Source organism: Camelus dromedarius, chromosome 16 (assembly GCF_036321535.1).
Source record: "Camelus dromedarius isolate mCamDro1 chromosome 16, mCamDro1.pat, whole genome shotgun sequence".
In the NCBI taxonomy this organism is placed as follows: Eukaryota; Metazoa; Chordata; class Mammalia; order Artiodactyla; family Camelidae; genus Camelus; species Camelus dromedarius.
In genome coordinates, this window is record NC_087451.1 from 11,675,599 (window position 1) to 11,702,495 (window position 26,897).

Sequence of the window (26,897 nt, forward strand, 5' to 3'; positions counted from 1 at the left end):
AGAGAAAGAAACAAATTGTATTAGCAATAGCTGGAAGTGTAAGTTGGCAGATACTCAAAGTAATTAATCAGTGACCTGATTCTCATGATAAAATTTTTTAGAATATCTAATTAATACAATACTAATTATCTCATCTCTGAAATGGGACTAACAATATAACTTCAATGTTTTGGGGAGTAAATGAGATTCAAATAAATTCCTCAAATATGATCTTTTATAAGTTATTATGCATTGTTTCTGTGGAGTTTCAAGTGATTTCACATCCTCTTTTAGAGCTAGAGTTTTTTAGGTTTCTTTATTTTCTTCTAGGAAGTAATAAACCCATAATTTTTAGACTGTGATTATTTACCAGGTAGTTTGTGAGATGCCAAACATGCTGCCAGTGAATGAAAAAAAAAAAAAGAAATAAAACCAAAAAACAACGCCCCCAAACCCCAAATTCTACTTTCTGGTCAGCACAGGAGGATTAGCTGTTTTTTCCTATATAATTGGCAAGTTTGTAGAGCTAGAGTTTTATTTCTTTTTCCGGAAATGTTGAAGCCTTGACTTCCCTAACTTTTTTCTGTGTTTGTCATCAGCTTATCAGAAATTTGGCTATAAAATATCTGGTCTTTCAAATGAAGTAGAAGCATATTGTTATTTGTGGAAAATTTTGGAGGCCAAAGTGATAAAAGTTTTCTTGCTATGTTTTAGCTATTTGTATATCAAGTTTGAGATGATTTTATTAGAATAACTTACAGATTGTTCTAGATGCACTTACTATTGTCCTAAATATTTATTTCTTATCTTGTTAATAAAAGATAAGCATACAATAAATGGAAAATATTTTTCATATAGTTCCTAAACATTTCTAAACATAGCCAACATTTCAGCTAATGAAAACTTCATATTTAGAAAAATTTCTTAGGTAGTATGTATAATTTTTTTAATACAGGAAAATATAGATAACCCCTGCTCTTATCCTCCCTTCACAGACTCATACAAAATAAAAACAAAAGTAAAAGAAAATGAAACATGTGTGTGACCAAAAATCAGCAGTACCCAATCATTTTTTAAATATACACAAAGATGAAAATTTAGAATTTTATTTTAAAACTGCTGGATATATATGTTGTTTACCGTGTCTATATTTTTTATTGTTTTTTTAAAAAAACTAAACACACTATAACAATATTTAAGGTGATTTTTAAATACAGAAAAATAATTCTACCAACCTAAAAACTATTTTTGTTTGTCTTTTTGGGGATTTTATTTTTACACACTTGTGGTTCTAGCAAACAAAATTAGCAAACAATCTCTTTTTAGGGTGGATGTTCTCTAGAAGGGGACACATAAATTTAACAAGTTATTTACATTTAGTGAGAATTACATTAAGAGCCAGGTTTGTTTGAACTCCTCTAACAATCAGTGGTAATCAGGACACTAAAGGGAAAGATTGTTTAAGGAGAGGTAGGGGAGACTTTGGCGCAAGTCAGCAGGTGGCTGTTGGGTCTTTTTGAATGATATGCTGATGGGGCGAGATCATCAGAAGTAGACCAAGTAAGAGAAAATGGCGAAGTGGTTGGCTCCAAAGGTATATTTTGCCAGCTTCATAGTTTTAGAACCATTCAGTCTGGGGATGGCCAAGGATTTTAAAAATCATCTAATCCAGTGGGAGGGTATAGCTCAGTAGTGGAGTACGTGCATAGCATGCCCGAGGTCCTGGTTGCAGTCCCCAGCACCTCCATTAAAAATGACTAAATCTAATTACTTCCTCCCTGCCCCCCCCACCAAAAAAAAATAAAACAGAACAAAATTTAAGGGGGGAGGGTATAGTTCAAGTGGTAGAGCACATGCTTAGCATGCACGAGGTCCATGCATGAGGTCCTGGGTTCAGTCCCCAGTACTTCCTCTATAAATAAAGAAATAACTACTAGCGTGGAGGAAGGAGTAACTAATTATCTCCCTCTCCTGATTTTTTTTCATAATGTTACTAAATCATCACTAGGAAAGCTAGTAGTTGGGATGTCACATAATTATGCCAGAATCTGGCAAAGGTGGTGAAACCAGCCATCTGAATCCAGCTAAATTATAAAAACATAACCTTTTTTTGCCCTTCTCTCTTGTTTTTGGAGTAGGAGGGCTCCACTTCACATGCCTATGGGCCAGCAGCAGGCTTGAGTTATAATGTGTAGATTCCTTTTGGTTATAGTTGCAAGAGAAGCCTTCAAATTCTTGAAAGTTTGACATCTTTTGAAAAGAAATAAGCTAGGAAGCAAACTGCTGGTCTGGATTTGCTCAGATGGAAAACATTTACACTAGGAGTCCAGTTGATATGCTGTTCCCGTTGAAATCACCAGGCCAGTACTGGTCTGTGAGTTTAGACAGCTGATCAGGATCCTATCCCTAGACTTTTAAGTGGTACATCTGAAGTTCTCACAGTGAAGTTGTGGCCTTGGCTCCATCAGCTGCAGTTATTGTCTTTGATTTTCATGTCCATCAGTCTTTACCAGCTGTAGCAGCCACTACTTGCTAAAACTTTGCCACGAAGTCTGGCTCACTGACCTCCAACTGCTTGATAAATTCATTGTGTTGCTGCTCAGCCCAACCTCAAAACCACTGATCCCAAAGACGTATATGACAGTCAAAGATACAAGGTGGTTAGTTTGTTCCGGACACACTAAGCTGCTCCACACCTTCCAGGAGTGGCTGTAATTTTCCTGGCACTGCCTTGGCTACCAGGTCCTGTAGGAAACATTCATGCTGGGGACCTGACCAGCTGGCAAACCAGTGAAGACTACACTTCATCTCCTGGAAAGTGATGTAAGACATTGGGGGAGGGGAAGAGTCAGAAATATTGCCTAGTACTGAGGGTGAGGGAGAAGGGAAGGATAGTGGCATTGAAGAGGAAGAGGATTCCAGTGGCATCCTCCCCTTTCCTCTCACAGAGCACCCAGCAACCATCACATGAGTACTTAGTCTTCAACTATAAGTGCTTATGTATTTAAAAGGATGTTCAGTTTTTCTTAAAGTCCTGCTGTAGTTCATTCTGTTGATGGTGGATAAATTGATGTTCATAATGTCTTCTAGATAAAATATATTCATAATGGACATAATTTTTTTCATTATGAAAGTTTATATTCTTAAAAATTCAAATAATTCAAATAATCTATGTAAAGTAAAAAAAAAAAAAATTGGCCTGCCCAAATCTTTAATTCCATTCCCAGTAATACCATTTATAAGAGGTAACTACTTTAGTGATTTGGCATATATCTTTCTAGTCTTTATATATATATTTATTATATGAAGTGTATACACACACACACACACACACACACATACACATACGCACACTTTATTTTACATCACTGGGGTCATACAATCCCTACTTTTTTTTCATTTAGATATGCTCAAACAGTGCCATTCCATGTGAATGTTTTATTCTTTGAAGTATAATACTTACTATGGCTATGGATTATCACTGATGAACATTCAAGTGCTAGCTAGATGATAATTAATTAAAATTTAACATGTTCATAGACGTTGGTAACCAAAGTATGGCTTCATTCCATTCATTTCGAAATGAGTTGAATACCTGCAATATGGCCAACATCATGAACATTAGAGTATAGGGAATAGCCACAGGCCCTTCCTCACCAGGAATTTAGGATCTAGTTGTGGAGATGTGAAAGAACTTTCTTTTAATTTATATCTGTAAGATTCGTCCATGATGCGTGAAATAATCTTGTACATGTTTTTTATGTGGTCAAATGCATTTATCTCTCCCAGATGTATACTTAGCTGAAGTGAAATTGCTAGGTCATAGGGTGGGTGCATATTTATACTTTCCAAAAAATTGTGCCATTTATGTTCTCACCAGCAGTGTAGGAGAGTTCCAGTTGCTCTACTGTCTTGCTACTTTATTATCAGTCCTTTTAATTTTAGCCATTCTGATGGGTATGCAGTGCTGTCTCATCGTGGGTTTAATTTACATTTTCCTGTTGAATTTTGTTGTTGAATAACTCTTCCTGTGCTCATTGGCCACTTGGAAATTCTCATTTGTGAAGTGCCTGTTCAAGTTTGTGTCTGTTATTTTATTCTGTATTGTTTTTCTGTGAAAGACATTTCAGGCAGAGGAGGTATTAAGAGATCATGGGGCTGCTTGGAGTGTAAGGTGCAAGGTGGGGAGGAGGTGTGGAGAACTAGAGTTATCATCACTGTTTTCCATCGTGGCAGCACTGTTTTACATTTCCACCAGCAATGTACGAGGGCTTCAGTTTCCTCACATCCTGGCCAGTAATACATGTCTTTTTCTAATTTTGCTTGCTTGCTTCCTTCCTTCTTTTCTTTTTCTTCTTTTTTTGATAATAGCCATCTTAATGGGAGTAAAGTATCTTATTGTAGGTTTTATTACATTTTCCTAATGACTAGTGATGTTGAGCATCTTTTTATGTGCCTCTTGGCACATTTTTCTGTCAAAATGTCTATACATTTTTGAATCTGATTGTTTGTTTCTTATTGAGTTTTGGGAGTTCTTATCCAATATATTGTGGATATTAATTCTTTATCAGGTGATTTGCAAATATATTTTTCCATTCTGTGGATTGCCTTCTACTCTGTTGATAATGTCCTTTGATGCACAAAAGTTTTTTAATTTTGATGAAGTCCAATTTATTATATCTATTTTTAATTTTGTTGCTTGTGCTTTTGGTGTCATATCCAAGAAATCATTGCCAAATCCAATGTGATGAAGCCTTTTCTGTATGTTTTCATCTAAGAGTTTTTTGTGTTAGGTCTTTGATCCACTTTTGAGTTTATTTTTGGATATGATGTTAAGTAAGAATCCAAATTCATTATTTCACATGTGAATATCCAGTTTTCCCAGCACCATTTGTTGAAAAGACTGCCCTTTCCCTATTGAATAGTCTTTGCATCCTTGTCAAAAACCACTTGGCCATCTATGCAAAGGTTTATTTCTGGACTTTTTCTTCTATTTGTCCATATGTCTGTCTTTATGCCAGTATCACATTGTTTTGATTACTGAAGCATTGTAGTAAGTTTTTGTTGTTGTTGTTGTTTTTGGGGTGGGGGGAGGTAATTAGGTTTATTTTTTAATTTATTTTAATGGCAGTACTGGGGACTGAACCCAGGACCTCATGCCTGCTAGGCAAGCACTCTACCACTGAGCTATACCCTACCCCCTGTAGTGGTTTTGAAACTGTAAAGTGTGAGTCGTCCAACTATGTTCTTCTTTTTCAAGACTATTTTGACTATTTGAGGTTCCTTGAGATTCCATATGAATTTTAGGATGGATTTTCTATTTCTGTAAAAAACATCATTAGAATTTTGATAGGAGTTGCATTGACTCTGTAGATCAATGTAGTATTTACATCTTCTCAATATTAAGTGTTCCAGTTCATAAACATGGAATGTCTTTCCATTCATATCTTCTTTAATTTCTTTCAGCATTTTATAGTTTTCATTGTACAGGTCTTTCACCTCTTTGGTTAAGTTAATTCCTTAGTTTTTATTATTTTTGATGCTACAGTAAATGGAATTGTTTTATGATTTTCTTTTTAGATTTTCATTCTTAGTAGATCAAAATAAAACTGATTTTTGTGTGTTTATTTTGTATTATACGATTTCACTGAGTTTACTACTTTTGACAGTTTTAGTGTTTGTGGAATCTTTTTTATGATTTCTATACGTAAGATCATGTTATCTGTGAACAGAGATACTTTTACTTCTTTTCCAGTCTGGATTTTTTTTTTTTTTCTTGCTTACTTGCCTTGCTAGAACTTCTAATCCTATGCTGAATTTAAGTGGCAAAAGTGGGTATCCTTTTCTTGTTTAATCTTTTTTATTTTATAGATGTGGAAATGTAGGCCCGGAGAAGGGCATTTACTCACAGAAAGTTACATGACAGGTTCGTGGCGAAGCAGGAACTGGTGCCCAAATCCCAACTTCTGGTCCAGTGTTCTTTCATTTATATGGGGTTGCCAGAATTAACAATTGCTAGTCATGAAAAGGAGCTAACATGAATCTCTTATTCTAAGTTCACTTAGAATATTTTCTTATCAATTATTCATAATAAGTAACAGTGTTGAGGAGAAATTTTAGTATTATGGAGTTTTCAAACTATTTTGATTTGTAACTCTGAACTTTTTCATCTGTATCTATGTAACCTAAATGTTTGCTTCAGTTTCAGAATGTCATTATGGTTTGTATTTCTTCAGTGCAGTTACAATTGGAACTGATATGCTGGAACTGGACTGCCATATCACGAAAGATGAGCAAGTTGTGGTGTCACACGACGAGAACCTAAAGAGATCAACTGGGGTCAATGTAAACATCTCTGATCTCAAGTACTGTGTAAGTGAAAATACATGACAGACTAACAACCGGTAGACATTAGGGCCAGTAAGATTTTTTAAAACAGTGAATATCAGGTAGTACTTCAAGAAATAACAAAAAATAAATGATAATGATTAAATAATGACTGTCAAAGGAAATTTTAAAAACTCTTCTGACTTCCAGTGATGATTTGTATTCATTACATACATTTGTGGTGACTTATTTTGATAAATATTTAAACAAAATTACCAAAGTCCTCAGAGTTAAAACTCCTGAAGTTCAACTTCTTTGAAGTGTTCTATAATTTATTCGATTTAGAATGGATATGTGAATTAGTTTTAGTCTTCAAGTATAGGTAAGGACCCTTTAAAAATCTGATTTTAGTAGTTTACATGCTCATTATAGTAAATACTGATAAATGGAAGGAAAAATAATACCTGATTCTATAACCTAAAGAAAACTTATGTTAACAGGATACTATCTATAAGTATACTCTGAATTTTTTTTTTTACATAATTGTATTCTTACTGTATATTGTTTATATTGCATTTTTAAGCACTTTAACATTATGGTATGGTGCATATTTTTTCCTTTTCTTTTTTAAATAGACTTGCTTTTTAGAGCAGTTACAGGTTCACATCAAAACTGATCAGAAAGTGTAGGGATTTCCCACATACTTTCTGACCCTACATAGGTACAGGCTCACCCCACTATCAACATCCTGCACCAGAGTGGTACATTTGTTACAGCTGATGCACTTACACTGATACAGCCTCATCACCCAAAGGTCATAGCTCACATCAGGATTTATTCTCCGTGTTGTACATTCTATGGGTTTTGACATGACATACATTATAATGAGATGTATCCACTAATAATAGGTCCTACAGCATAGTTTCACTGCCCTAAAAATCCTCTGTGCTCTGCCTCTTCATCCTTCCTGCCCCCCCAACTCCTGACAATCACTAGTCTTTTTACTTTCACCATAGTTTTACCTTTTCCAAAATGTCGTATAATTGGAATCATACAGTATTTAGCCTTTTCAGAGTCTATGCTGATTTTTCATAAACATTTCAAATGACTTCAGTTATTCCACTGAGTGGATATATAGTTATTTTTAACCATTTCTCTATTGTTGGGTATTTGAATTAGTTCTAAGTTTTCACAGTTATATGTAACACTGCACTGAACATCTATAGGCATAAAGATAAAGCTTTGTAAAGATAAAATTTTCTATATATTTAAAATTATTTCCCTAAATTAACTGCCAACAGGGAAATTATTGGACAAATGATTAGGAATATTATAGTTTCTTTCTTTTCTTTTCTTTTCTTTCCTTTTTTTTTTTGATATCTCCTGCCTTGTAGTGGAGAGTTTGTAGATTATATCATCCTAATTTCTTGGCACCTCCGAAGTACCTAGTATGTCACTGATGCACAATAAATGACTAGACTCTCAGCTGATGAAAGATTAGGGACAGCTCACTGGGCATCACTGTGACGTGGGTCAGAATGTAAGTCGGTCCCATGGGAATGGTATGAAGTTGAGGCAGTCTCTGGAGTGCTCCCATTTCCCCAGAGAGAGAGACACCAGCTAGGATTAGTGGTGCTTAAGTGTTGTGTGTATCTTCTGACTTGGTCCCACTTGTGAGTGTGCCTAGGGAGCAGAGCGGGCGTCCACACCATCCTGAACATCTGCAGTTAGGAATATTATACTTTCCTAATATATATCGAAAGCTGCTATCACTAGCTTGCTTTTTTTTTTTTTTTTTGTAAAGGTAGATTTATTTAGAGAGATACTTACTCTATAGAGTGTAAGGCAAGAGAAAGGCAAGGAAAGAGGTATGGGAATTGGGTGCTCAATTTAAAGTAAGAGTAGGTACACACTCCATAGACAGAGTGCGGGCCGTCTCCAAAGGGGAGAGGGCGAAAAAGGGCCCAGCTTGCTTTTTCAAAGTATTTAAAAGACTTCTAATATCTAATACTAGAAGAATTCCCATTTTGCCATACTTGTATTGGTCATTATAATTATACCTAAGAGTTCGTAATTTGCTGCATTAAATTTTAATCAGCATTTGCTTATTAGTGAGTTTAAAGATTTTTCTTTATGATTGTTAGTCTTTTTTTTCATTTTTTTCCTTTGAACTGTGTATTCTTGACATTTGTCTACTGAAATCTTTGTGTATTTATTATTGACAAATGGTTCATATTAAATAGCACAGATTTGTTTTCTTGTAGGTCATGAAAGTAAGTAATTATATGGCTAATTTGGAATTGGAGATGTTCTGCTAGAGTGCCCTATGTAAGCATTTATAGCATTTCATTCTTTTATTTTTCGAAGAAGCAGATCTTAATGTAGGACACTAAAAAATACTTTTTTTTTTTTTTGAGAGCTAACTTTTTTCAACCATATCTTTTAAAGGAACTCCCACCTTACCTTGGCAAACTGGATGTCTCATTTCAAAAAGGTAATCTTTTATGTCTGCAGCTTAAACATTTACATTAAAGTATATTCATTTATGTTGAGAATTATATACATGCATATTCTCTTGTGATAATAAGTTCCAGCTAAAAGTATTGCCCTCAAAGGCTTTTCTCAGGCCTACAAATCTGAAATTTTTCTTTCTTTCTCTCTTTTTTTCTTTCATTCTCTCTTTCTTTCTTCTATTGAAATATAGTTGATTTACAGTATGTTGTGTTAGTGTCTGGTGTACAGCAAAGTGATTCAGTTATATATATCAAATCTGAAATCTTGATGGTCGACTGACTCTGAGATGGTGAGGCCCAAAGAATTAACTGGCTTATTCTATGTAAATTAACATACAGTTAATTTAAGCCTGAATATTAATTATAAGAAACCCAGATATTATTAGAGATACTTTGCACTTCTAAAGCTTCAAGTTTTAGAATATTACTACAACTTTTGGTAGATCATTCATCGTAAATAAAAAGAATAAATGGAAAGAAATTAAAGGGACACCTTTCAGATCCTTACTAATTCTATAATTTTTAAATTCAGTGTCACTTAGCTCCTCCATATTTTTAATTATTAGAGAGAATTCTATTATTCAAATAAACTATCCATTTCTTAATCATCTTCATTTTTTTAATCACCCGCATAGAAGTTTTTTTTTTCTTTTGAGGAAACGTTTCTCACAAAGAAACATGTCCAATGACCGAGTGTGTTAGTTATGTTAGAATGGAGCATGTTAGGATACGAAATACACCACCTCAAGATACAGGTGCTGAGCTCCCTCACCATCACAGCTCAGCTTCATGTATTGAATGATTCAGATGTAACTCAGTGTATATGCATGACCGGGACTTTGTGCTATACACCAGATATTGACACATTGTAACTGACTGTACTTCAATTAAAAAAAAAATGTAACTCAGTAAAACTGTAAGATACTCATGTTATGGTCTTTGGTATGACTTGTATAGTTGAAGCATTGGTTAAATGTCAAGGATCTATTGTATTGTACTAACTTTCAAAAAGAACTTTAACTGCTCTGTGAACTAAATTTAAAATTGGCCAGTATAATTTCTCCTTGATGGGGAAATTTTAGACAGCCAAATAAAAATTAGAAAACTGTGAATTAGCTATCTCTGTGGGATGTTTCTATCTGATGTTTGTTTGACTTTGCCTTCCAAGTAAGTATCATTAAGCTTTTGCTGATTTGAGGAAACACTGTTTTCATTCTTATAATTAGTAGGATTATATTTGCAAAGCTATTCAATATTGGTGCCAACTATGGACTTGTGAAGGTTAAGAAAATATCATAAGTGAAGTTTTTCCTGTTTTTCCCTTAGTAGAGCAAAGCCAAAGCCTCACAAAGATTAAAAGATACTTTGAGAAAAAATATATTTTAATTTTTTTCCTGGTTTTATGCTTCCCTCATAAAGTCATGAAACTTTTGAATGTGAAGAAACGGTTGAGACCATCTAATCCTGTCTCCTCCTGTAATAGAAGGGAAACTGAATCTTAAAGGTGCAAATTAACTTAAGGTCATACAACAAGTAAACAGAGCTGGGATTTGGAACTAGACCTTCTCCTTACCAGGCCAGTACTCAGCCACTCCATACTGCTTCTCCATCTGAAGAATCTCTTCAAATCCCATAGCAGTAGCAGCGCAATGTACTCTCAAGTTTAGTAACTAACAATAATTAACTTTTCATTGATTTGTATTCAACACAGAGCATGATTAACTTAAAGACTATGCCTCAAATATGAAGCTTGCTGCATTTGAAACAGACTAAATATATATAACACTGTAAAAACTTGACTCAGATTATGCAGGAAGTTGTTCAGTTTTTTTTCTACCCTATTCCCCTGCTCAGAACTCTTGCTTTCTTTTATTTAAATACTGGAGAAAGAAAGAGGAAGACTATCAGCTGTCAGAGGAATACAAATTTCAGGCCTCTTTCTTTGTGGTTCAGAACTTTACTGGAGAGGAACTGTTTCCTTTTAAAAGGTGCTCTGATGTGCCACGGGCTATGTTAAAAAGTAAATGTAAAGAAGGAACATAAAAATGTGTTAACCGAAGTGTTTGTTAGTAACTATCCTGCTTACTTGAAAGCAGCTTTTTTTTTTTTCCATGGAAAATACATAATTTAGACGATCTAGAGTTGACTGCAATGATCAGTTTTCAAGTCCCAGCCTGCTCTAGAGCCACTTCACTTGTTCCATCATCCAACACATCGTATGGCATGCTCCATGCCTGGCATTCTTGTTTACTATTATCATCCTCTTTCCCTTTTGGTAGAGTCTCCCAGCTGGTTATTCTCTGCCTGAAACAATACTGGGGACAAACTTCTTTCTTCAACTCTTTTTCTACATTCTATGCTGGCTGAGTCCTCTAATTTAAATATATTCACATCCCCTTAACACACATTTTCTTCTTCCTTAGCACTTTTATTTCCTTGATTCCCCTACTATTTGATGCAATCTTATTCTTATTTTGTGATGTGCCATTTTGCTGTTCCAAAGTTACTTTTGTCTGTTTGACCTTTTTCCAAATTGATCCTTGCCTACATCTGACTTGGGTGTGAATAGGTACTGCCCAGGGTTAATTCTTTTGACTGCAAAATTAATTTTTCCACACTTAATAATCTAACAATTTTTATTTGACTAGAATACCATTGTCTGAATAGAGCTTTTTGTAATGATAGAAATATTCTAGTTTGCACTGTGTGATACAACAGCCAATAGCCACATGTGACAATTGAGCTCTTGAAATGTGGCTAGTGCACCTGAGTAACTGAATTTATTATCTAGGATTTGTTTTTGTTTTATTGGGGGGGGGGGCAGTGGTTAGGTATATTTGTTTATTTATTTAAGTGTAGAGGAGGTACTGGAATTGAACCCAGGACCTTGTGCATGCTCTGCATGCACTCTACCACTTGAGCTATACCCTCCCCCATAGAATTTTCTTTTTTTTAATTGTAGTTGATTTACAACATTGTGTTAGTTTCTGGTATACAGCATAGTGATTCAGTCATATATATATATATTCTTTTTCATAATAGGTTATTACAAGATATTGAATGTTGTTTCCTGTGCAATACATTAGGACCTTGTTATTTATCTGAATTTTTAATTTTATTTCATTTTAATTTAAATAGCCCTTTGCAGCCAGTGGCTACCATATTGGACTGTGCAGAACTAGAACGTCATGTTCAAACTTTTTAGGTTATAAGTAACAGAAACCAGTTTACATTAGCTTAAGGGGAAACAAAAGACATTTATTTTATCATTAACTCTCTAGGATATGGTGGATCTAATATCAAACATTATTGGATCCATGTGTACAATAAAAGGACTCTTTGCTTTATTCCATGCATAGTTCTGCTTCTCTGGGGTCTTATTCTCTTTTACTGTAGATAGAGTTTGTCCATGTGACAGGAACATGATCACTGACAACTATAAATTCACATCCTGCTTGTACTGACACCCCAGGGAAAGGAAAAGTTCCAGAGAAAGATGATGATTGGCACAGTTTGGGTCATGTGTCCATCTTGAAATACTCACTGTGGACAGAGACAGACTATTTGATTGGCCAGACTGAGGTCATATCCCTATTCATAAGAGTAAGTGAGGAGTGGGTCCTGTTTTTGACAGCCCAACCAGAACAATGTGGAATGAAGGAGATGCAGTTTTCCAAGGGAAAGAAGGATGCTGAGCAGGTAAAAATAATAGCTAACTTTTTATATATTAATATAATTAATTTTATAGTTCAATTCTGTAGTCTTTGATAAATCTAGACTCTTTCAGTTATAAGTACTAGAAATCCATCTCAAGATAGTTCAAGAAAGTTTATTAAAAAGAATGTATTCTCATAACTAAAAAGCCTGGAGGTTATATGCCTTCAGACATAACTTACTCCAGTTGCTCAAGCAATAATTGCTCTCTCTCTTAGCTCCGTTTTCTGGTTTTGCTTTCATCTATGTTAGCTTTGTTCCTAGGCACACTTTCTTCACATAAAGGTGGACCTCTGATAACATCAAAGGTACATGATCCATTCAGCTGAGGATTTGGGGAAGCCTCTCCTGTTGTCCATATTGTTATGTTTAAAAGGTCATATGCTTTCTCTGTGGCCAGGGAGTCAAAGCCAATGATTGAGGGTTCCGTCAGAATGATCCAGAGCCCCATCTGAATTTCAAGGACTAGTAAAAAGGCAATAAGAATAGAATACAGAATACACAAAACAGTAACAGATTTTTCCTTTTTTTCTTTCCCCATTCACATGCTGCTTTTCACATGAGCCTTTATTATAAGACATTTTTTGGCATGGATATAATTTACTTTTTTAATATGCTCCTTTGTTTTGATTTGCCGTACAATAAGGATGAAATAAAGGATCTTTTGCCATTTTGTTATTCACAGATTAGTGGAAGTGAAGTTTCAGGTGGAAGGGGACATTTTATAATAGTTATATGGTATATATAGTGTATCATATAAATGATTAGAGGCAAAAAGAACCAAGGGAAGAATAAAGAAAATAACCCTCAGGAAATAAAAAGAATATTTAGAATCCTCTTCTAATTTTTTCATGACTCAATTTTCTTTGAATAACGGCACTGATTTAATTCTTCAATACATTACTGAATTAACATATATTTCCCTTGCCTGAATGTATTTTTCTCAGTCTTTGAAAAATTCAATGATACTATCATAGCAAAACTTTAGAAACAATCTTAGTGCCTACTAGTAGGAGCTAGGGGAGGAACAAATTTTTTTTCTTCTACCCTTTTAGGATCTCAGCTAGACTCTATAACAAAAGAGAGATTAACAGGAGAAAAACAGGAGTTTATTAATATGTATGTCTCATGGGAGAAACTCAGGGATGAATAACACAAAAGCATGGCTAGGCCTTGAGTTTATGTAGCATCTTAACAAAAACCAAAAAATTTTCAGAGCAGTGACAAGACAAAAGAAAGAGACTTGGGGTGTCTAGGTTGGCAAATTGTGGGAAGGTAAATATATGGGGGAGTAATGGAGGATAAAGGCTAGTCTGTAGTTTGTTATGTAGAGTCCTTTGGTGCTGATAAAGTTCTAGGGTTGTTGGCAATTAATTTTTGTACAGTTTAAGTCTCATTCTTAGGCAACTGGGGGAAGGGCAAAGAGCTTTTCTTGTATGTGCTTCTTCTTAATTATCTTCACTTCAAAATAATCCTTATACCAAAATAGCATATTTTAGAGTGGCAAACAGTGCTACCCTTCAAGGGGAAAGGTTAAATTAGAATAAATTGTTGTATAGCTACTCAGTGGAATATTTTAAAGCCTTTTAAAATAATAATTGTAGAAAAGATCAGTAGATCATCTCAAGGTCAATATCATGGTTAGGATACTATACTACAGTTTTGCAAGAGGCTACCGTTGGGGAATCTGGGTAAAAGCTGCACGGATCTCTGTATTATTTCTTATAACTGCATGTGAATCTACAGTTATCTCAAAACATTTAATGGAAAAAAATATTAATCATAGTTATAAATCTAACATATTAACATTCAATATTTATTTTTACTTATGTAAAAAGATCAGTTTAAAATCTGAAGGTACACTATATTATAACTGTATTAAATTATGCATAGGAAAAAAAGAATAGAGGAAATACACCAAATGGTCACAATGGTTATATCTAGGTTGTTGGATTTTAGATGATTTTTCTTTTCTTCTTTATACTTTTCATCATTTTGTAAATGTCTTATTATGACTACATACTGTAACTCTTCTAATCATCAAAAAAGTAAGAGTTCTACCTTTTAAAAATACATTTAAAAATCTTGCTTTCTCAGCATGCCAGTGTGAAGGAAAAGATAACCGAATTCCATTACTGAAGGAAGTTTTTGAGGCCTTTCCTAACACTCCTATTAACATCGATATCAAAGTCAACAACAATTTGCTGATTAAGAAGGTACCTAAGGCATTACCTACTCTAAGTGTGCTGCATCCGATTTCACAAACTAAATAAGGCTAGAGTAGGTGTCTGCATAGATTGATAATGTTCAAGGAAATGTGATACTCTGGGGATCAGTATTGTTTTAAATGCCGCCCTGGTAGCAGAGATCACTGTCAGAAAGCCTATTTTCAGAGTGACTTCTCATGTCTCAGTCATGGATAAAAGTGAGCTCATATGAGCCAACTGTTCTGGCATTTATATGATTAACTTGTTCTAGTTTAACTTGTTTCATTTGTACTTTGTGTATGTTAAATTACTAAACAGTTGTGTTCTACTAGATAAGCCATATAATGGTAAAAAAGTAATTTCCTCTTATATTTTTAAAAAACAATCTGAATTAATATATCAGTCCTTCCAAAATTTTATACTATGCACTGGCAGGTAGTCAACTGTAATCCATTTTTTAAGTGAAGTCATGTAGATGGATTTACAAATAGACACATGCATAAAATTTTGAATTTTCACATGTAGGTTTCAGAGTTGGTGAAGGAATACAGACGGGAACATATAACAGTGTGGGGTAATGCCAATTATGAAATTGTAGAAAAGTGCTACAAAGAGGTAAGCTTCAAAAATGATACAGAACGATCTATCTTTGTTGTTGTTGTAGATCTATAAATGTTAAGTAATTACAGTAGTAATTTCTAAAAATTATCTTATTTCATAGCCTTGATACAAAGTCAGATGGTACTGGACGGAAGCAACTAACTACAAGTTTACTACTAGAGATAATAAATATATAGATAATGGATTCAATACAGATAACCGACCTTGCAATTTAAGTTCAATATAATTTGACTGGCTCACAGAATTATTATCTCCACATGATAATATTTACCAACATTTTATTACATTTTATTATGTATATTGTAAAAGAAAGTATGATTTCTTTCTTTTAATGTCTGTTTTATGTTGGGTAATCAAAAATTTTTGTGTGTAATTTCGAATTAAGGAAAGTATTTAGTCCTTCGGCTCTACAGCTCAAGTTTTTCTTTACCCTACCTCCCAAACAGAATTAATCAAATTAAGTAGGATCGTGATTATGAGGTAGTATATAAAAGTAAGGCCATCCACTCACTGAAATTTTTCTGTTTGAAGAAAATGTATCTATAAAAAATTAATTTGATATATTCTAAAATGGTATGCTAAACCTCTATAAACAGACTTAACTATGTAGTCAGCTAAGAGTATTTGAAATTCAGAGTTTTAAAAAATTTTAAACAATGAAGACTCTTTCAGAATACAAGTGATAGCACAGAAGGAATATCGTGACTCAAGTAGCAACTCTAAAATATAAATAATTCTTTTGGGAAGGGCTTCCTTCCTAGAAAAGAAGGCTAAAACAGATCCAAGATCAGCACCATTACAATTAAAAGTACAATTAAAAGTGATGAGGTCCTGGGGGAGGGTATAGCTCAAGTGGTAGAGTGCATGCTTAGTGTGCACAAGGTCCTAGGTTCAATCCCCAGTACCTCCTCTAAAACTAAGAAAAGAGATAAACCTAATTACCTCCCTCCCCTAAGAAAAATAAATACATTTAAAAAAAAAATAATGAGGTCCTTATTAAGGCAAGTAAGTTTTATTTATGTGCAACAAGCTCTGTGAGATCCTGAGGTATCTGTGTACAAAAGGAGAGAGCAGAATAACCAATGGACTGAGTGGCTTCAGAACCCCAAGAATTTAAGACTTCCATAACTAATTGATACTATTTTCACATGTCATTAAAAGGGAGGTCATATACTGGAAGCTTCACAACCTGCTGATCTTTTTACATCATTCAGTTTTTTTTCCCCAAATTAAAAAATAATGATAATAGCAAATACTACGGAAGATGAAGAGGAACTGGATCTCTCCCACATTGCTGGTGGGAATGGAGAATAGTGCAGCCACTCTCTCAATTAGTTGGATAGTTCCCTACGAAAACTGAACATACACTTACCATGTTAACCAGTGGTCTTCCTCTTGGGCGTTTATTTCAGAAAAATGAAAACTATGTACAGAAAAACCTGTACATGAATGTTTATAGCAGCTTTATTCATAATACCAAAATACTGGAAGTGACCCAGATGCCCTCCAGTGGTACATTGCTGAACAAACTGATACATCCATACGATGCAATACTGTTCCGCCATAAAAGGGAATGAACTGTTGATAACTGCAACAGCCTGATGGTCCTTGAAGACGTTTTGCTTAGTGAAAAGAATTAACCTCAAATGGCTATATAATTCCATGTATATAACATCCTCATAACTATAGACATGAAGAGCAGATTACTGGCTTCCAGGTGACAGGGACTGGGTGTGGGATAGAGAGTGGATGCAAATACAAAAGAGATAGCAGGAGGGAGTTTTGGTTTGGTGATGGACAGTTCTGTATCCTGACTGTGGTGGTGTTTACACAGATCTATACATGGGTTAGAATTGCATTGAACTCTACACATGCACAAATAGATGCAGGTTTTAAAAATGGTGAAAACTGAGTAAGGTCTACAGTCTAATTAACAGTAATACAGTGTCAATTTCTGGTTTGATATATCTGGTTCCATCACATGTCACCATTTGGGGCAGCTGGTTAAGGGTATACAGGACTCTATTTTTACAACCTCCTGTGAATCTATAATTATTTCAAAATAAAAAGTTCACTTTTGGCCCAGAATCACAGAAGTTTCCCCTTGATTCACAAATCTTTCTAGAAGCCTCTGGCTTTCTATCATTTTAGAATTTAAAAACTCCAAAATTTTCAGCAGTAATTTTCAAACACCATACTAAGAATGTCTCAATAATAATTGTCACTCATATTAAGAACATGCTGTGTAATTGTCATACAGCTTTTACAATTCTCAAAGTATGATTTATAATAGCTTCACATTAGCCCTTTAATTCCCAGATGCTAGAGACTTAAAATATAAAAATAAAGGAACGCAGGGGACACAGAAGTGATGGGAAAACATGTGGCACTTACTCACATTTAGTGACTTTTTATTCACTCATACTTAATGCAGTGGTTCTTAACCTTGACTGCATGTTGGAATTACCTGAATAATTTCAAAGAATACTAGTGCCTGGGTCCCATCCTGGATGTTCTAATTTAAAAGATATGAGGGTATTGTTTTCCATAGTGGCTGCACCAATTTGCATTCCCATCAGCAGTGTACAGGGTTCCCTTTTCTCCACATCCTTGCCAACATTTATTTGTGTTCTTTTTGATGATGGCCATTCTAACAGGTGTGAGATGATGTCTCATTGTGATTTTGATTTGCATTTCCCTGATATTAGTGATACTGAGCAACTTTTCACATTCCTCTTGCCATCTGCATTTCCTCTTTTGGAAAAGCGTCTATTCAATTCTTCTGCCCATATTTTAAATGGGTTGGTTGGTTGTTTCCTTTTTAATTGAAGTTCAGTTTATTTAAAATGTTGTATTAGTTTCTGGTGTACAGCATGGATGGACTTGGAGGGCATTGTGCTAAGTGAAATAAGTCAGACAGAGAAAGACAGATACTGTAAGGTATCACTTATATGTGGGATCTAAAAAAATACAACAAACTAGTGAATATAACAGAAAAGAAACAGACTCACAGATATAGAGAAGGAACTTAGTGGTTACCAGTGGGAAGAGGGAAGGGGGAGGGGCAAGATGGAGGTGGAGGGTTAAGAGGTACAAGCTATCAAGTATAAAATAAGCTACAGGGATGTAATGTTCAACATGGGAAATATAGCCAATATCTTATAATAACTATAAGTGGAGTATAACCTTTAAAAATTGTGAATTATTACATTGTATACCTGTAACATATAATATTTTACATGAACTTATATTTCAATTTAAAAATATGATATTAGAAAATAAATGCATAAATAAATAAATAAATTTAGAAAATAAAAGATACGGGGGCTGCCAGTTGTTATGCCAGTGGTACACCAGCATACTGCTCCCAGCCCTCTCCCACCAGCAAGCAGCCTTGCATGGCTCTCCAGAAGTACCAGTTACTACTTTTAGTTCTCTGATTCCAAAGTTGCATAAACTTTGAAGTCAACCCCTAGGCCTCTTTCCTCGCATGGGCTCTGTTAGTGTATGAATTTGCAGAAATCGAAGTTTTTTCAGGGACTTGTGTGTTGTGTTGCAGCTAAAACATCTGTAAGCTGAAAATATTACAAAGCAGCATGTGAACACAGGAGCAAAAGAAATCCTCAAATTTACTTTAAATACAGGAATGATTCAGAGCTAATATTTAAATAAATCATGTTTTTGCATAATTTTTCAATGTATTACTGTTGCACAGAAAAATTCAAATTTATCACAATTTTTATTTGTTTTAAAGACAAATATAGGAGGAGCTAGGGGTGGGAAGTATGGAGAGCTGTTTAATGGGTATAGAGTTTCAGTTTTGCAAGATGAAAAGAGTTCATATACGTATGAAGTTTACATTCTAAGGGTTTGGGGACCTTGATGAAGATATTTACTTTATATATATATGTGTATATATATATATATATTTTTTTTTTTTTTTTTTGGAGAGGGGAGGCAATTAGATTTATTTATTTTTAATGGAGATACTGGGGATTGAACCTAGGACCTTGTGCATGCTAAGCACGTGCTCTACCACTGCGCTATCCTCTTTCCCCTGAACACATTTTTTAATAGAAACTTAAAATGGTGGTTAGATTCTTGGGCTAGTTTACAAAATCCTATTTATATTTGAAAATATGTATGTGTAGTGGAAAGATGACATATTTGTGACAGTGTTAATATGTATCTATAGATATTAATGTCTATATCATATTCTATTTAAAAACATGTAACTCTTCATAGTTACTGGATATATATAATGTTATCGAATATTTCACATCTTAGTTTCTTTATCTTGTTCCATTAAATTTGGTGTATTTAATCTTGGGTGATAAGGACTAGCACCTGCAGACTAAAGAGGTGTTGCAGAAGCACAGATTAGGGCATAAAGAAACTTGGGTGTCATCAGTTAACACTATAGGGCTCCAAGATAGACCCTGACCCACTGGTCAAGGGCTAGTCATTTCTAAGTGTAGTGTGTGTGGAAATGGATGTTGATAATTCAGGAAGTGCTTTTAACAGATGTCAAGATACAGTCTTGGGAAATTTTGAAGTTTGTGAAATAATCCTCTTTATCTGAATAGTTATAAAGTAACATATAATATTGTTTCTGTCTTTTAGAACTCAGATATTCCTATACTCTTCAGTTTACAACGTGTTCTGCTCATTCTTGGTCTGTTCTTCACTGGCCTCTTGCCCTTTGTGCCCATTCGAGAACAGTTTTTTGAAATCCCAATGCCTTCTATCATTTTAAAGTAAGTAGTTACCCTGTTTTCATCGATTATCAATTACAAGAGAACTAAGATGAAGGCTCATTAATTTCAATATCAGTGATGAAGAATAGATTATTGTAGTTGTTTCCATATTTGATTAGCTAACCTATATTAACAATGCTTTTAATAAAATTAAGATACATTCTTTAAAATGAATAATAAAAGATTATAAGTATTTAATCTGGACCAGTTTCAGGTCACAATGACTTTGATGCCCATGTGCTCAGAAGTCAGGTGAAGAGAACTGAGCTTAATTATTGAAACTTAATAATTCTATCACTCTAACGTCTAATAGCAATTTCCCTCCAACTTCCCTTACTTCTTTCTACTTCATTGACAACTATACCCAGCTGAAATTCCATTAAACTCCAAATTCACTACTACTATCAATACAGTCAGGAAGAAAAACCACCACCACCACCACCAGAACAACCACCCCTAAAACCCTCAAGGATAGAGTTAGTTTATGTAAGATACTTCCATATTTATGTAATTTCTCTACTGGGTGCAGAGCCTTGCTTTTCCAACACTAATATGCTAAAAAGATAAAAACATATAAAACACTTAGAATTGCCTGGCAAATAATAAGCACTCAGTAAATGATAGCTTTTATTGTTAAATTATCTTTTTTTTTCATTTCATACCCTTCTGTACTATTTATTTTTATCGTTATTATTAGAGAAAGAACTTCATCTCCCAAAGCTGCACCCTTCGAATGTCCTTTCTAATTGTAAATTTCTAATAATAACTGAGTCATAACAAAGGGATTCAAAGCTTGTGGGGAGATCATTTAAGTGTGATTTCACCTGCATGAAAACTTTTTTCATACCCACAGAACTGTAAAAAATCAAACCGAACATTAGTGCAGCAGTCATTAGAAAATATTGTTAAGAGAAACAGTTTGGTCCATATGCTTGTACTCAGCAACTTTGTTTCATGCTTGTCTTCCAATCTGAGTTTCTTAGTGATGAGCATGTTTGTCTTATCTTATTCGCAATTATATTTATTAGCAGTCTTTGTAACTGTTTCCCAGACAAAACAGCAGAAATCACTTCTTGTCTACAAATAAATCATTTTCATTTGCTAGATTTGAATAATTCCTAACCATTTATTCCTAAAGTACTTAGCTTTCCTCTGGCCTGGAATGGACTAGATCATCTCCATGTGTTCCTTTTAGAAGCAAATATTATTAAAATACAGACATGTAGACAAACTTCATAGAATTTATTTTTTATATAAAAAAAGTGATGGTGGATTAAGACAGATAAAATATTATGTGTTTGTATGTTTTAACTTTTTAATGAAAGACAATAGATACTTCTTAAGACAACATAATACCTTGTGTTTATTGAGGTAATTAGTATTTTGAGATATTAAATCCCTGAGATTCCTGAAATTCCAATCAGGACTTTCTACCTGGGCTAAAGTTGGGAGGAAAAGGAGTTCATTTAGAGAGCTTCAGATAAAAAACTGAATTCAGAGAAAAAATGAATTTAAGTGTGGAGACTCAGAGTTACCTTAAACGTGTAAATAAGAGGAGTTAGAAAGGAAATAAGAGTGAAGATTTGGGGAGAATGAAAGTCATTGTGTTCTGTTAAACTTAGAAAGAAGCTGAGGAATTGTCATAGTAGGGAGATTGACTTCTCAGAGATTTCCTCTGGGAAAAACCCCAAATCAATGACACATTGCTGCTCTAGGCATCAAAGAGATTGAAGAAGGAACTCAGCAAAGGTCTAAAAGTCAAGTATGCTCTCTTTCAGTAGGAAAGATAACTAAAAAGGACAGTCTTGGTTTTCAAATACTGAAAGGGAAAGAGGGAAAAAAAATGGCTTTAGGTATTTTAGTCTCATTTTCACCCCAACTATCTTTCAATTCATAGTAAAGAGTAGTTGTATGTTTAAATCTGCTATATACAAAATTACAACAGGCAAAGCAAGAGAAAGAGGCTTCACCAAAAATGAGATGAGACATGAGTTCTGGGCACCCAAGGTCTCTGGAAAGATAATTTTTTTTTTCTGGAAAGATAACTTTTTAATTTTGGCCTTTGAATAGTGGTAGCTAAAAAGTTAGCTTGAAATCAGTGAAATTAGAGAATCCAAATGGGCTTTGTTTTAATTTGTTTTTGTCCTTTTCCAAATATTTTTTGACCATATATGAAGTGCAAGCAAGGCACTGTTTTTGTTTTTGAACTTGCTTTATTTTATTACACTAATGATTTAAATTTTATTTTGCCTCAGGTTAAAAGAACCGCACACCATGTCCAGAAGTCAAAGGTTTCTCATCTGGCTTTCTGATATGTAAGAATTTTAGTTTCTTCATGTACAAGTTACTGTTTTAGCTCTACCTATTAAGTACTGTGCGTATAATTTAAAGCAAACTTTCTACGTGTAATTTGCAACAAGGACAAGTTGAATACCTACTATACAAATGGATGTGTAGGAATCATTTAGGACTAGCTTAATTACTAGTCACAAACCTTAGGAGGAATCGAGAGAGAGAATCTCATCAAACTCAGGAGAAACTGAGCACCACCCACCCAAAGCTAAGCGGTTTACTTGGGGTTAGTAGCAAAGCCAGAATATGTCCCCATTCCCTTGTGCTTACTCATGTTTCCACTAGGCTGCAGTCAAAACCATGGTGAAAAGAAGTGTGCACAGCAATGCAAATATATGTAAGAGTATATATTGACTAATGGCACATTTCTCAGAAAAATCTGCACTGAGACTTAATAGCAGAAAGGAGGCACTACCTGTGGGGTGGGCATCTACTTTAAAGAAAATGCCTTAAATTCTAAGACATGTTGAGTTTAATTTTAGGTAAAACCCACAAAGTTACTGTGCTATACTTTGCTTTAAAATGGAACCTTGAATGCTTAAATAACAGTTATAAAATACAACCTTTTATTATTTACCTCCTCTTTCATAGATAACTAGTTTTATCTTTTCTCTGCCACGGGATTTATTCCTTTTGGCTTTACTCCTGATTTAATTTCTAGTTTTTAAGGATGCATTTCTAATTGGTGTTAAATGCATGACTTTTAGTTTTTGTTATTGAATCATTCTAATAGACATAAACAGAATAGAAATAATATGTATAACTTTCCAGTACAGTAAGTTCCCTTCTTGCTCAAGTGATGTGTATTCTAAAAGTTCACTTTTAAGTTAGTTATTTGGAACTAGAAAGAAAAATGCTTTTTTTCCCTCTATATAAGATAGTGTAATTAACAGACATTAGGTTTCTAAGCTCACAAAAGACTAATTTATTTTATAAGTGGACTGTGATATGATATGATGGACTTGACCCAAGCTCACTGCCTTATTTTAACCTGGGAAGTTAGGAACACCGACTTCCCAGTTCTTTCTCACTCTCACTGTGGCACCAGCAGGGAAAGCGAGGGAGCCTCTTCTCCACTGAGCTGCTTCAATGAATGTGGGTCTCCTGGGGCGCTAAGGGCAGCAAGGAGTAGAAAGGAGATCCAGTAGTTAAGACAGAACTGCATCCACAGCAGCTGTTACTACTCGAGAACTCCAAATTAACTAAATTAGAACTAAGGACTAATTTGAGTCCTTCCTTAGAGCTAAGGATTACCTAAATCTGTTCTGCTTTTCTTTTCTAGTTTACTAATGAGAAAAGCTTTGTTCAACCACCTCACTGCCCGAGGCATTCAGGTAAGTTTGGAATGATGCGTTTTAGAAACAGGGTAGTTGACCAGTTTAACACAAGTTTAAGGGGCAGGAACATTTAACTGACTTAATTTGGTCCCGACTCTGCTGCTGCTGCTTTGCTGGTTTGCAGATGAAGCCCGTAAGCTCGTCCTTACAGTTAACAAGAAAGTACTGGCATTTCAGTAGCTCGAGTCCATTTCTGTAGGTGAGAAGGGCTGAAGCCGGAGGAATGGGACAGTCTATATTGAATGAACAAAGTGGACTTTTTTTAAAAAAGAGTTCAATGATTCTTAAAACTGCAGGTTGTTAAGAGGGTAATTCTAAGTATGCTGAGATTGGAGTACGTACATACTACCATAAAAATAATTTTCTATTTTAACATTTCTTATCATATTTCTCATGTTTCTGATTTTCAGGTGTATGTTTGGGTATTAAATGAAGAGCAAGAATACAAAAGAGCTTTTGATTTGGGAGCAACTGGAGTGATGACAGACTATCCAACAAAACTTAAGGATTTTTTACATAATTTTTCAGAATAGAAAAGGGGGTACTCAGAAACATTCAAAGAAAACATGAAAAGCCCTAAGGAAAAAAAATTTTTTCACCATTTCCCTAAGCCATTTCCAAGAATGGTAAAAGGTTTAATCAGTTAAGTTTTTATTACCTCATTTTTAAGCCTGTCTGAGAATGTAGAAACTATATATTGTATATTTATTTTAAACAATATTGCATATTTTACATTTGTAAATTGTTTAGAAAGATAATTGGTTATGCGATGTATGTAGAAGATTAATGATCAAGATTTCTGTATATGAGGCAGTATTCTACTATTATAAGTAATTCTGCAATCAAAGACTATGGGGTAAATTTGACATTAGCCTTCACTAGAATAAGATCAACTAATTAGTAAAACAATTGTTGAAGGCCGTTACAGCTATCTGAGTCACCTTGTTATCTCCAGGCACATCTCAGTTAAAGGAGAAAAAGACAGTGGAAGGAGAGCTTGGAAATCAGTGATATAATTATCTGACAAGCTGCACATTGTTAACAGAAGGCAGACTCAAAAGGAATAACTGAAACTTTATTACATGATTAGAAATAAAATGTTTCAGTTTCTTGAATTCAGTTTCTTGGTTTCTGTCGTTAATAGGGACCTTGTATTTAGAATCATTTTCAGGTGTGTAATAATGCTACCATGTGTTTTGTGTGTGTGTGAACATTAAAATTGAACTTAATGATTGTAAATTAAAACAAAATGCAAATAGTCACACTTTTGTTTATTTTTCTTTATTCTCAAGAAATGTAGGTTTTCCATTTTTGCCAGTGACTAACTGGGCCTACATCTAGATTTTACGTAACGTCTTGAATCCTAATAATAACATGAAATTGCCGAAAGTGAGTATCGTTGTTTTTAATACTTACAGTATAAACCACCTCCTCTTGACCTTTTAAGAATTTATCCTTCTGAGTATTAAGTGGAACCAGAATTTCCCAAAGCATTAGGCCTCACTTTCTCAGCTCTTCTGATGTGACTTCATGTAAACCTGTTTATAATCTTTTTGACTTATTTTCATTATCACTTTGGGAGGTGAATATAATCTGGAGTAATAAATATCTTTTACTTAGATTACATCTCTCATTTGGAGTTTGCCAGCTGTGAGCTACGAAGGGTGATCATACTCTCCCACCTGTCCCTGGGTGACATAAATAACTTTGTTTGTTTGTTTAAACTGCAATAAAGTTTTCAAGAACAAGAGGATTCCCCACTGTCTTTTTTTTACAGTTGTAATTCCAAATATGCTTTATGAATTTTTTTTTTTGCAGAATTTAATGAGGTGGTGAATTGACCATATGAATAAACGTACCTGAGACTTCTCTCTAGTATAAGGAAAATAAAATATGGAAAAATATTTATGGTAAAGAAATTGCTTTTTGGCATTTTAATAAATAACTTGGGCAGGTAATCCATTAAAATTTGTCATTTTCACTTTCACTTGTAGTAACTTACGATTATAATTGCTAGAGATCACTTTGATCATCTTTGATGTTATTCTTTTTCCTATTTCTCCTTTCCAAATTTTGCTTTGTTATGATTCAGTTATAGCACAGTTCATTTTATAGGGCCAGCATATATTTTGTGTCCACTGGTAGAAGATAAGTTTCCCAGTATGGTAAAGATGTTTAGAAAGTCATGTTTTAAAAGCTTGATAAAGATGACTTTAACTCACTTAATAAAAGTACAGTATCTGTAATAAGAGAGTTAACATTTACAATCGGATAACATCTGAATACTGCTTTTCTAATTGGGGCATCATGTTTTAAAAAGAGTTAAATACTCTTGCATTTTGAGATAGATGTTGCTAGGCATGGTGAACAGCATGGGGAAGGCTAGAGAAGTAGTCAAAAGATGTGACTAGACCCTTTTGCTGGGATGAAGTTGGTACTAGATTTGACAGACTCAGCTTACAGGTCTGGACCAGCGTACCGATGGTATCCTAAATACATGGCAATGGACAACAGTAGGCAAGTATTTCAGTAGGAATTGGCATGAGGGAATTTTAACAGGTAGTAAGTAGGACTAGGTTCTTGGGCATATTACCATGGCAAAATAGGACACAACATACCAGAACTACGACCCAGGTCTTGGAAAGAAGCTCATTTAATAGAACTGAAGAACAGAGGGTAACACTGAACTAATTACAAGGGTAAATTAGCACTGAGTCCTAGAGCTATTCAACCTCTCATTTCTGGCCAGAACTGGTTCTAGAAATTGGGGTGAGGCCCTGATTATAGGTGAGCATCTAGAAGCCACAACTGTGGAAAAAGAATGGCTTCAGGGGATTAGGAAAAGAGAACTTAAAACATAAATCATAGTTTGTTCTAGTATAGGAAACCACTAACACATATTACAATGTGAATGATTCTGCTCAGAGCTGTGCAGCACGGTGGCCCTGGAAAAGTTAAAAAAAAATTTTAAATAAATTGTCAAGAGAGAATCTGCCATAGATAAAAGTAAAAGTTGCCTTTCCAATTAAGGAACGCCATGGATGCCAGGTGGAAGTTGTTCTGAATTGAAAGTCGTGTGTCTTAAGTGGG

At 34.4% G+C, this 26,897-nt stretch overlaps 1 protein-coding gene and 1 pseudogene across 2 annotated transcripts in view; one reads left to right on the forward strand and one right to left on the reverse strand.

Moving 5' to 3' along the window:
- GDPD1 (glycerophosphodiester phosphodiesterase domain containing 1) overlaps positions 1-25,555 on the forward strand; it is a 41,276-nt gene extending 15,721 nt beyond the window's left edge. For both annotated transcript variants that reach the window (XM_010990432.2, XM_064494984.1), the window contains exons 3-10: positions 6,216-6,351; positions 8,755-8,800; positions 14,631-14,749; positions 15,266-15,355; positions 19,985-20,118; positions 22,374-22,433; positions 23,753-23,804; positions 24,218-25,555. In XM_010990432.2, coding sequence (XP_010988734.1) covers positions 6,216-6,351; positions 8,755-8,800; positions 14,631-14,749; positions 15,266-15,355; positions 19,985-20,118; positions 22,374-22,433; positions 23,753-23,804; positions 24,218-24,340 — 760 coding nt within the window. In that variant the 3' untranslated portion in view covers positions 24,341-25,555. The remainder of the gene's footprint in view (positions 1-6,215; positions 6,352-8,754; positions 8,801-14,630; positions 14,750-15,265; positions 15,356-19,984; positions 20,119-22,373; positions 22,434-23,752; positions 23,805-24,217) is intronic.
- Positions 2,415-2,930, reverse strand: LOC105097820 (uncharacterized protein C14orf119 homolog; annotated as a pseudogene).
- Positions 25,556-26,897: the final 1,342 nt, after the last annotated feature.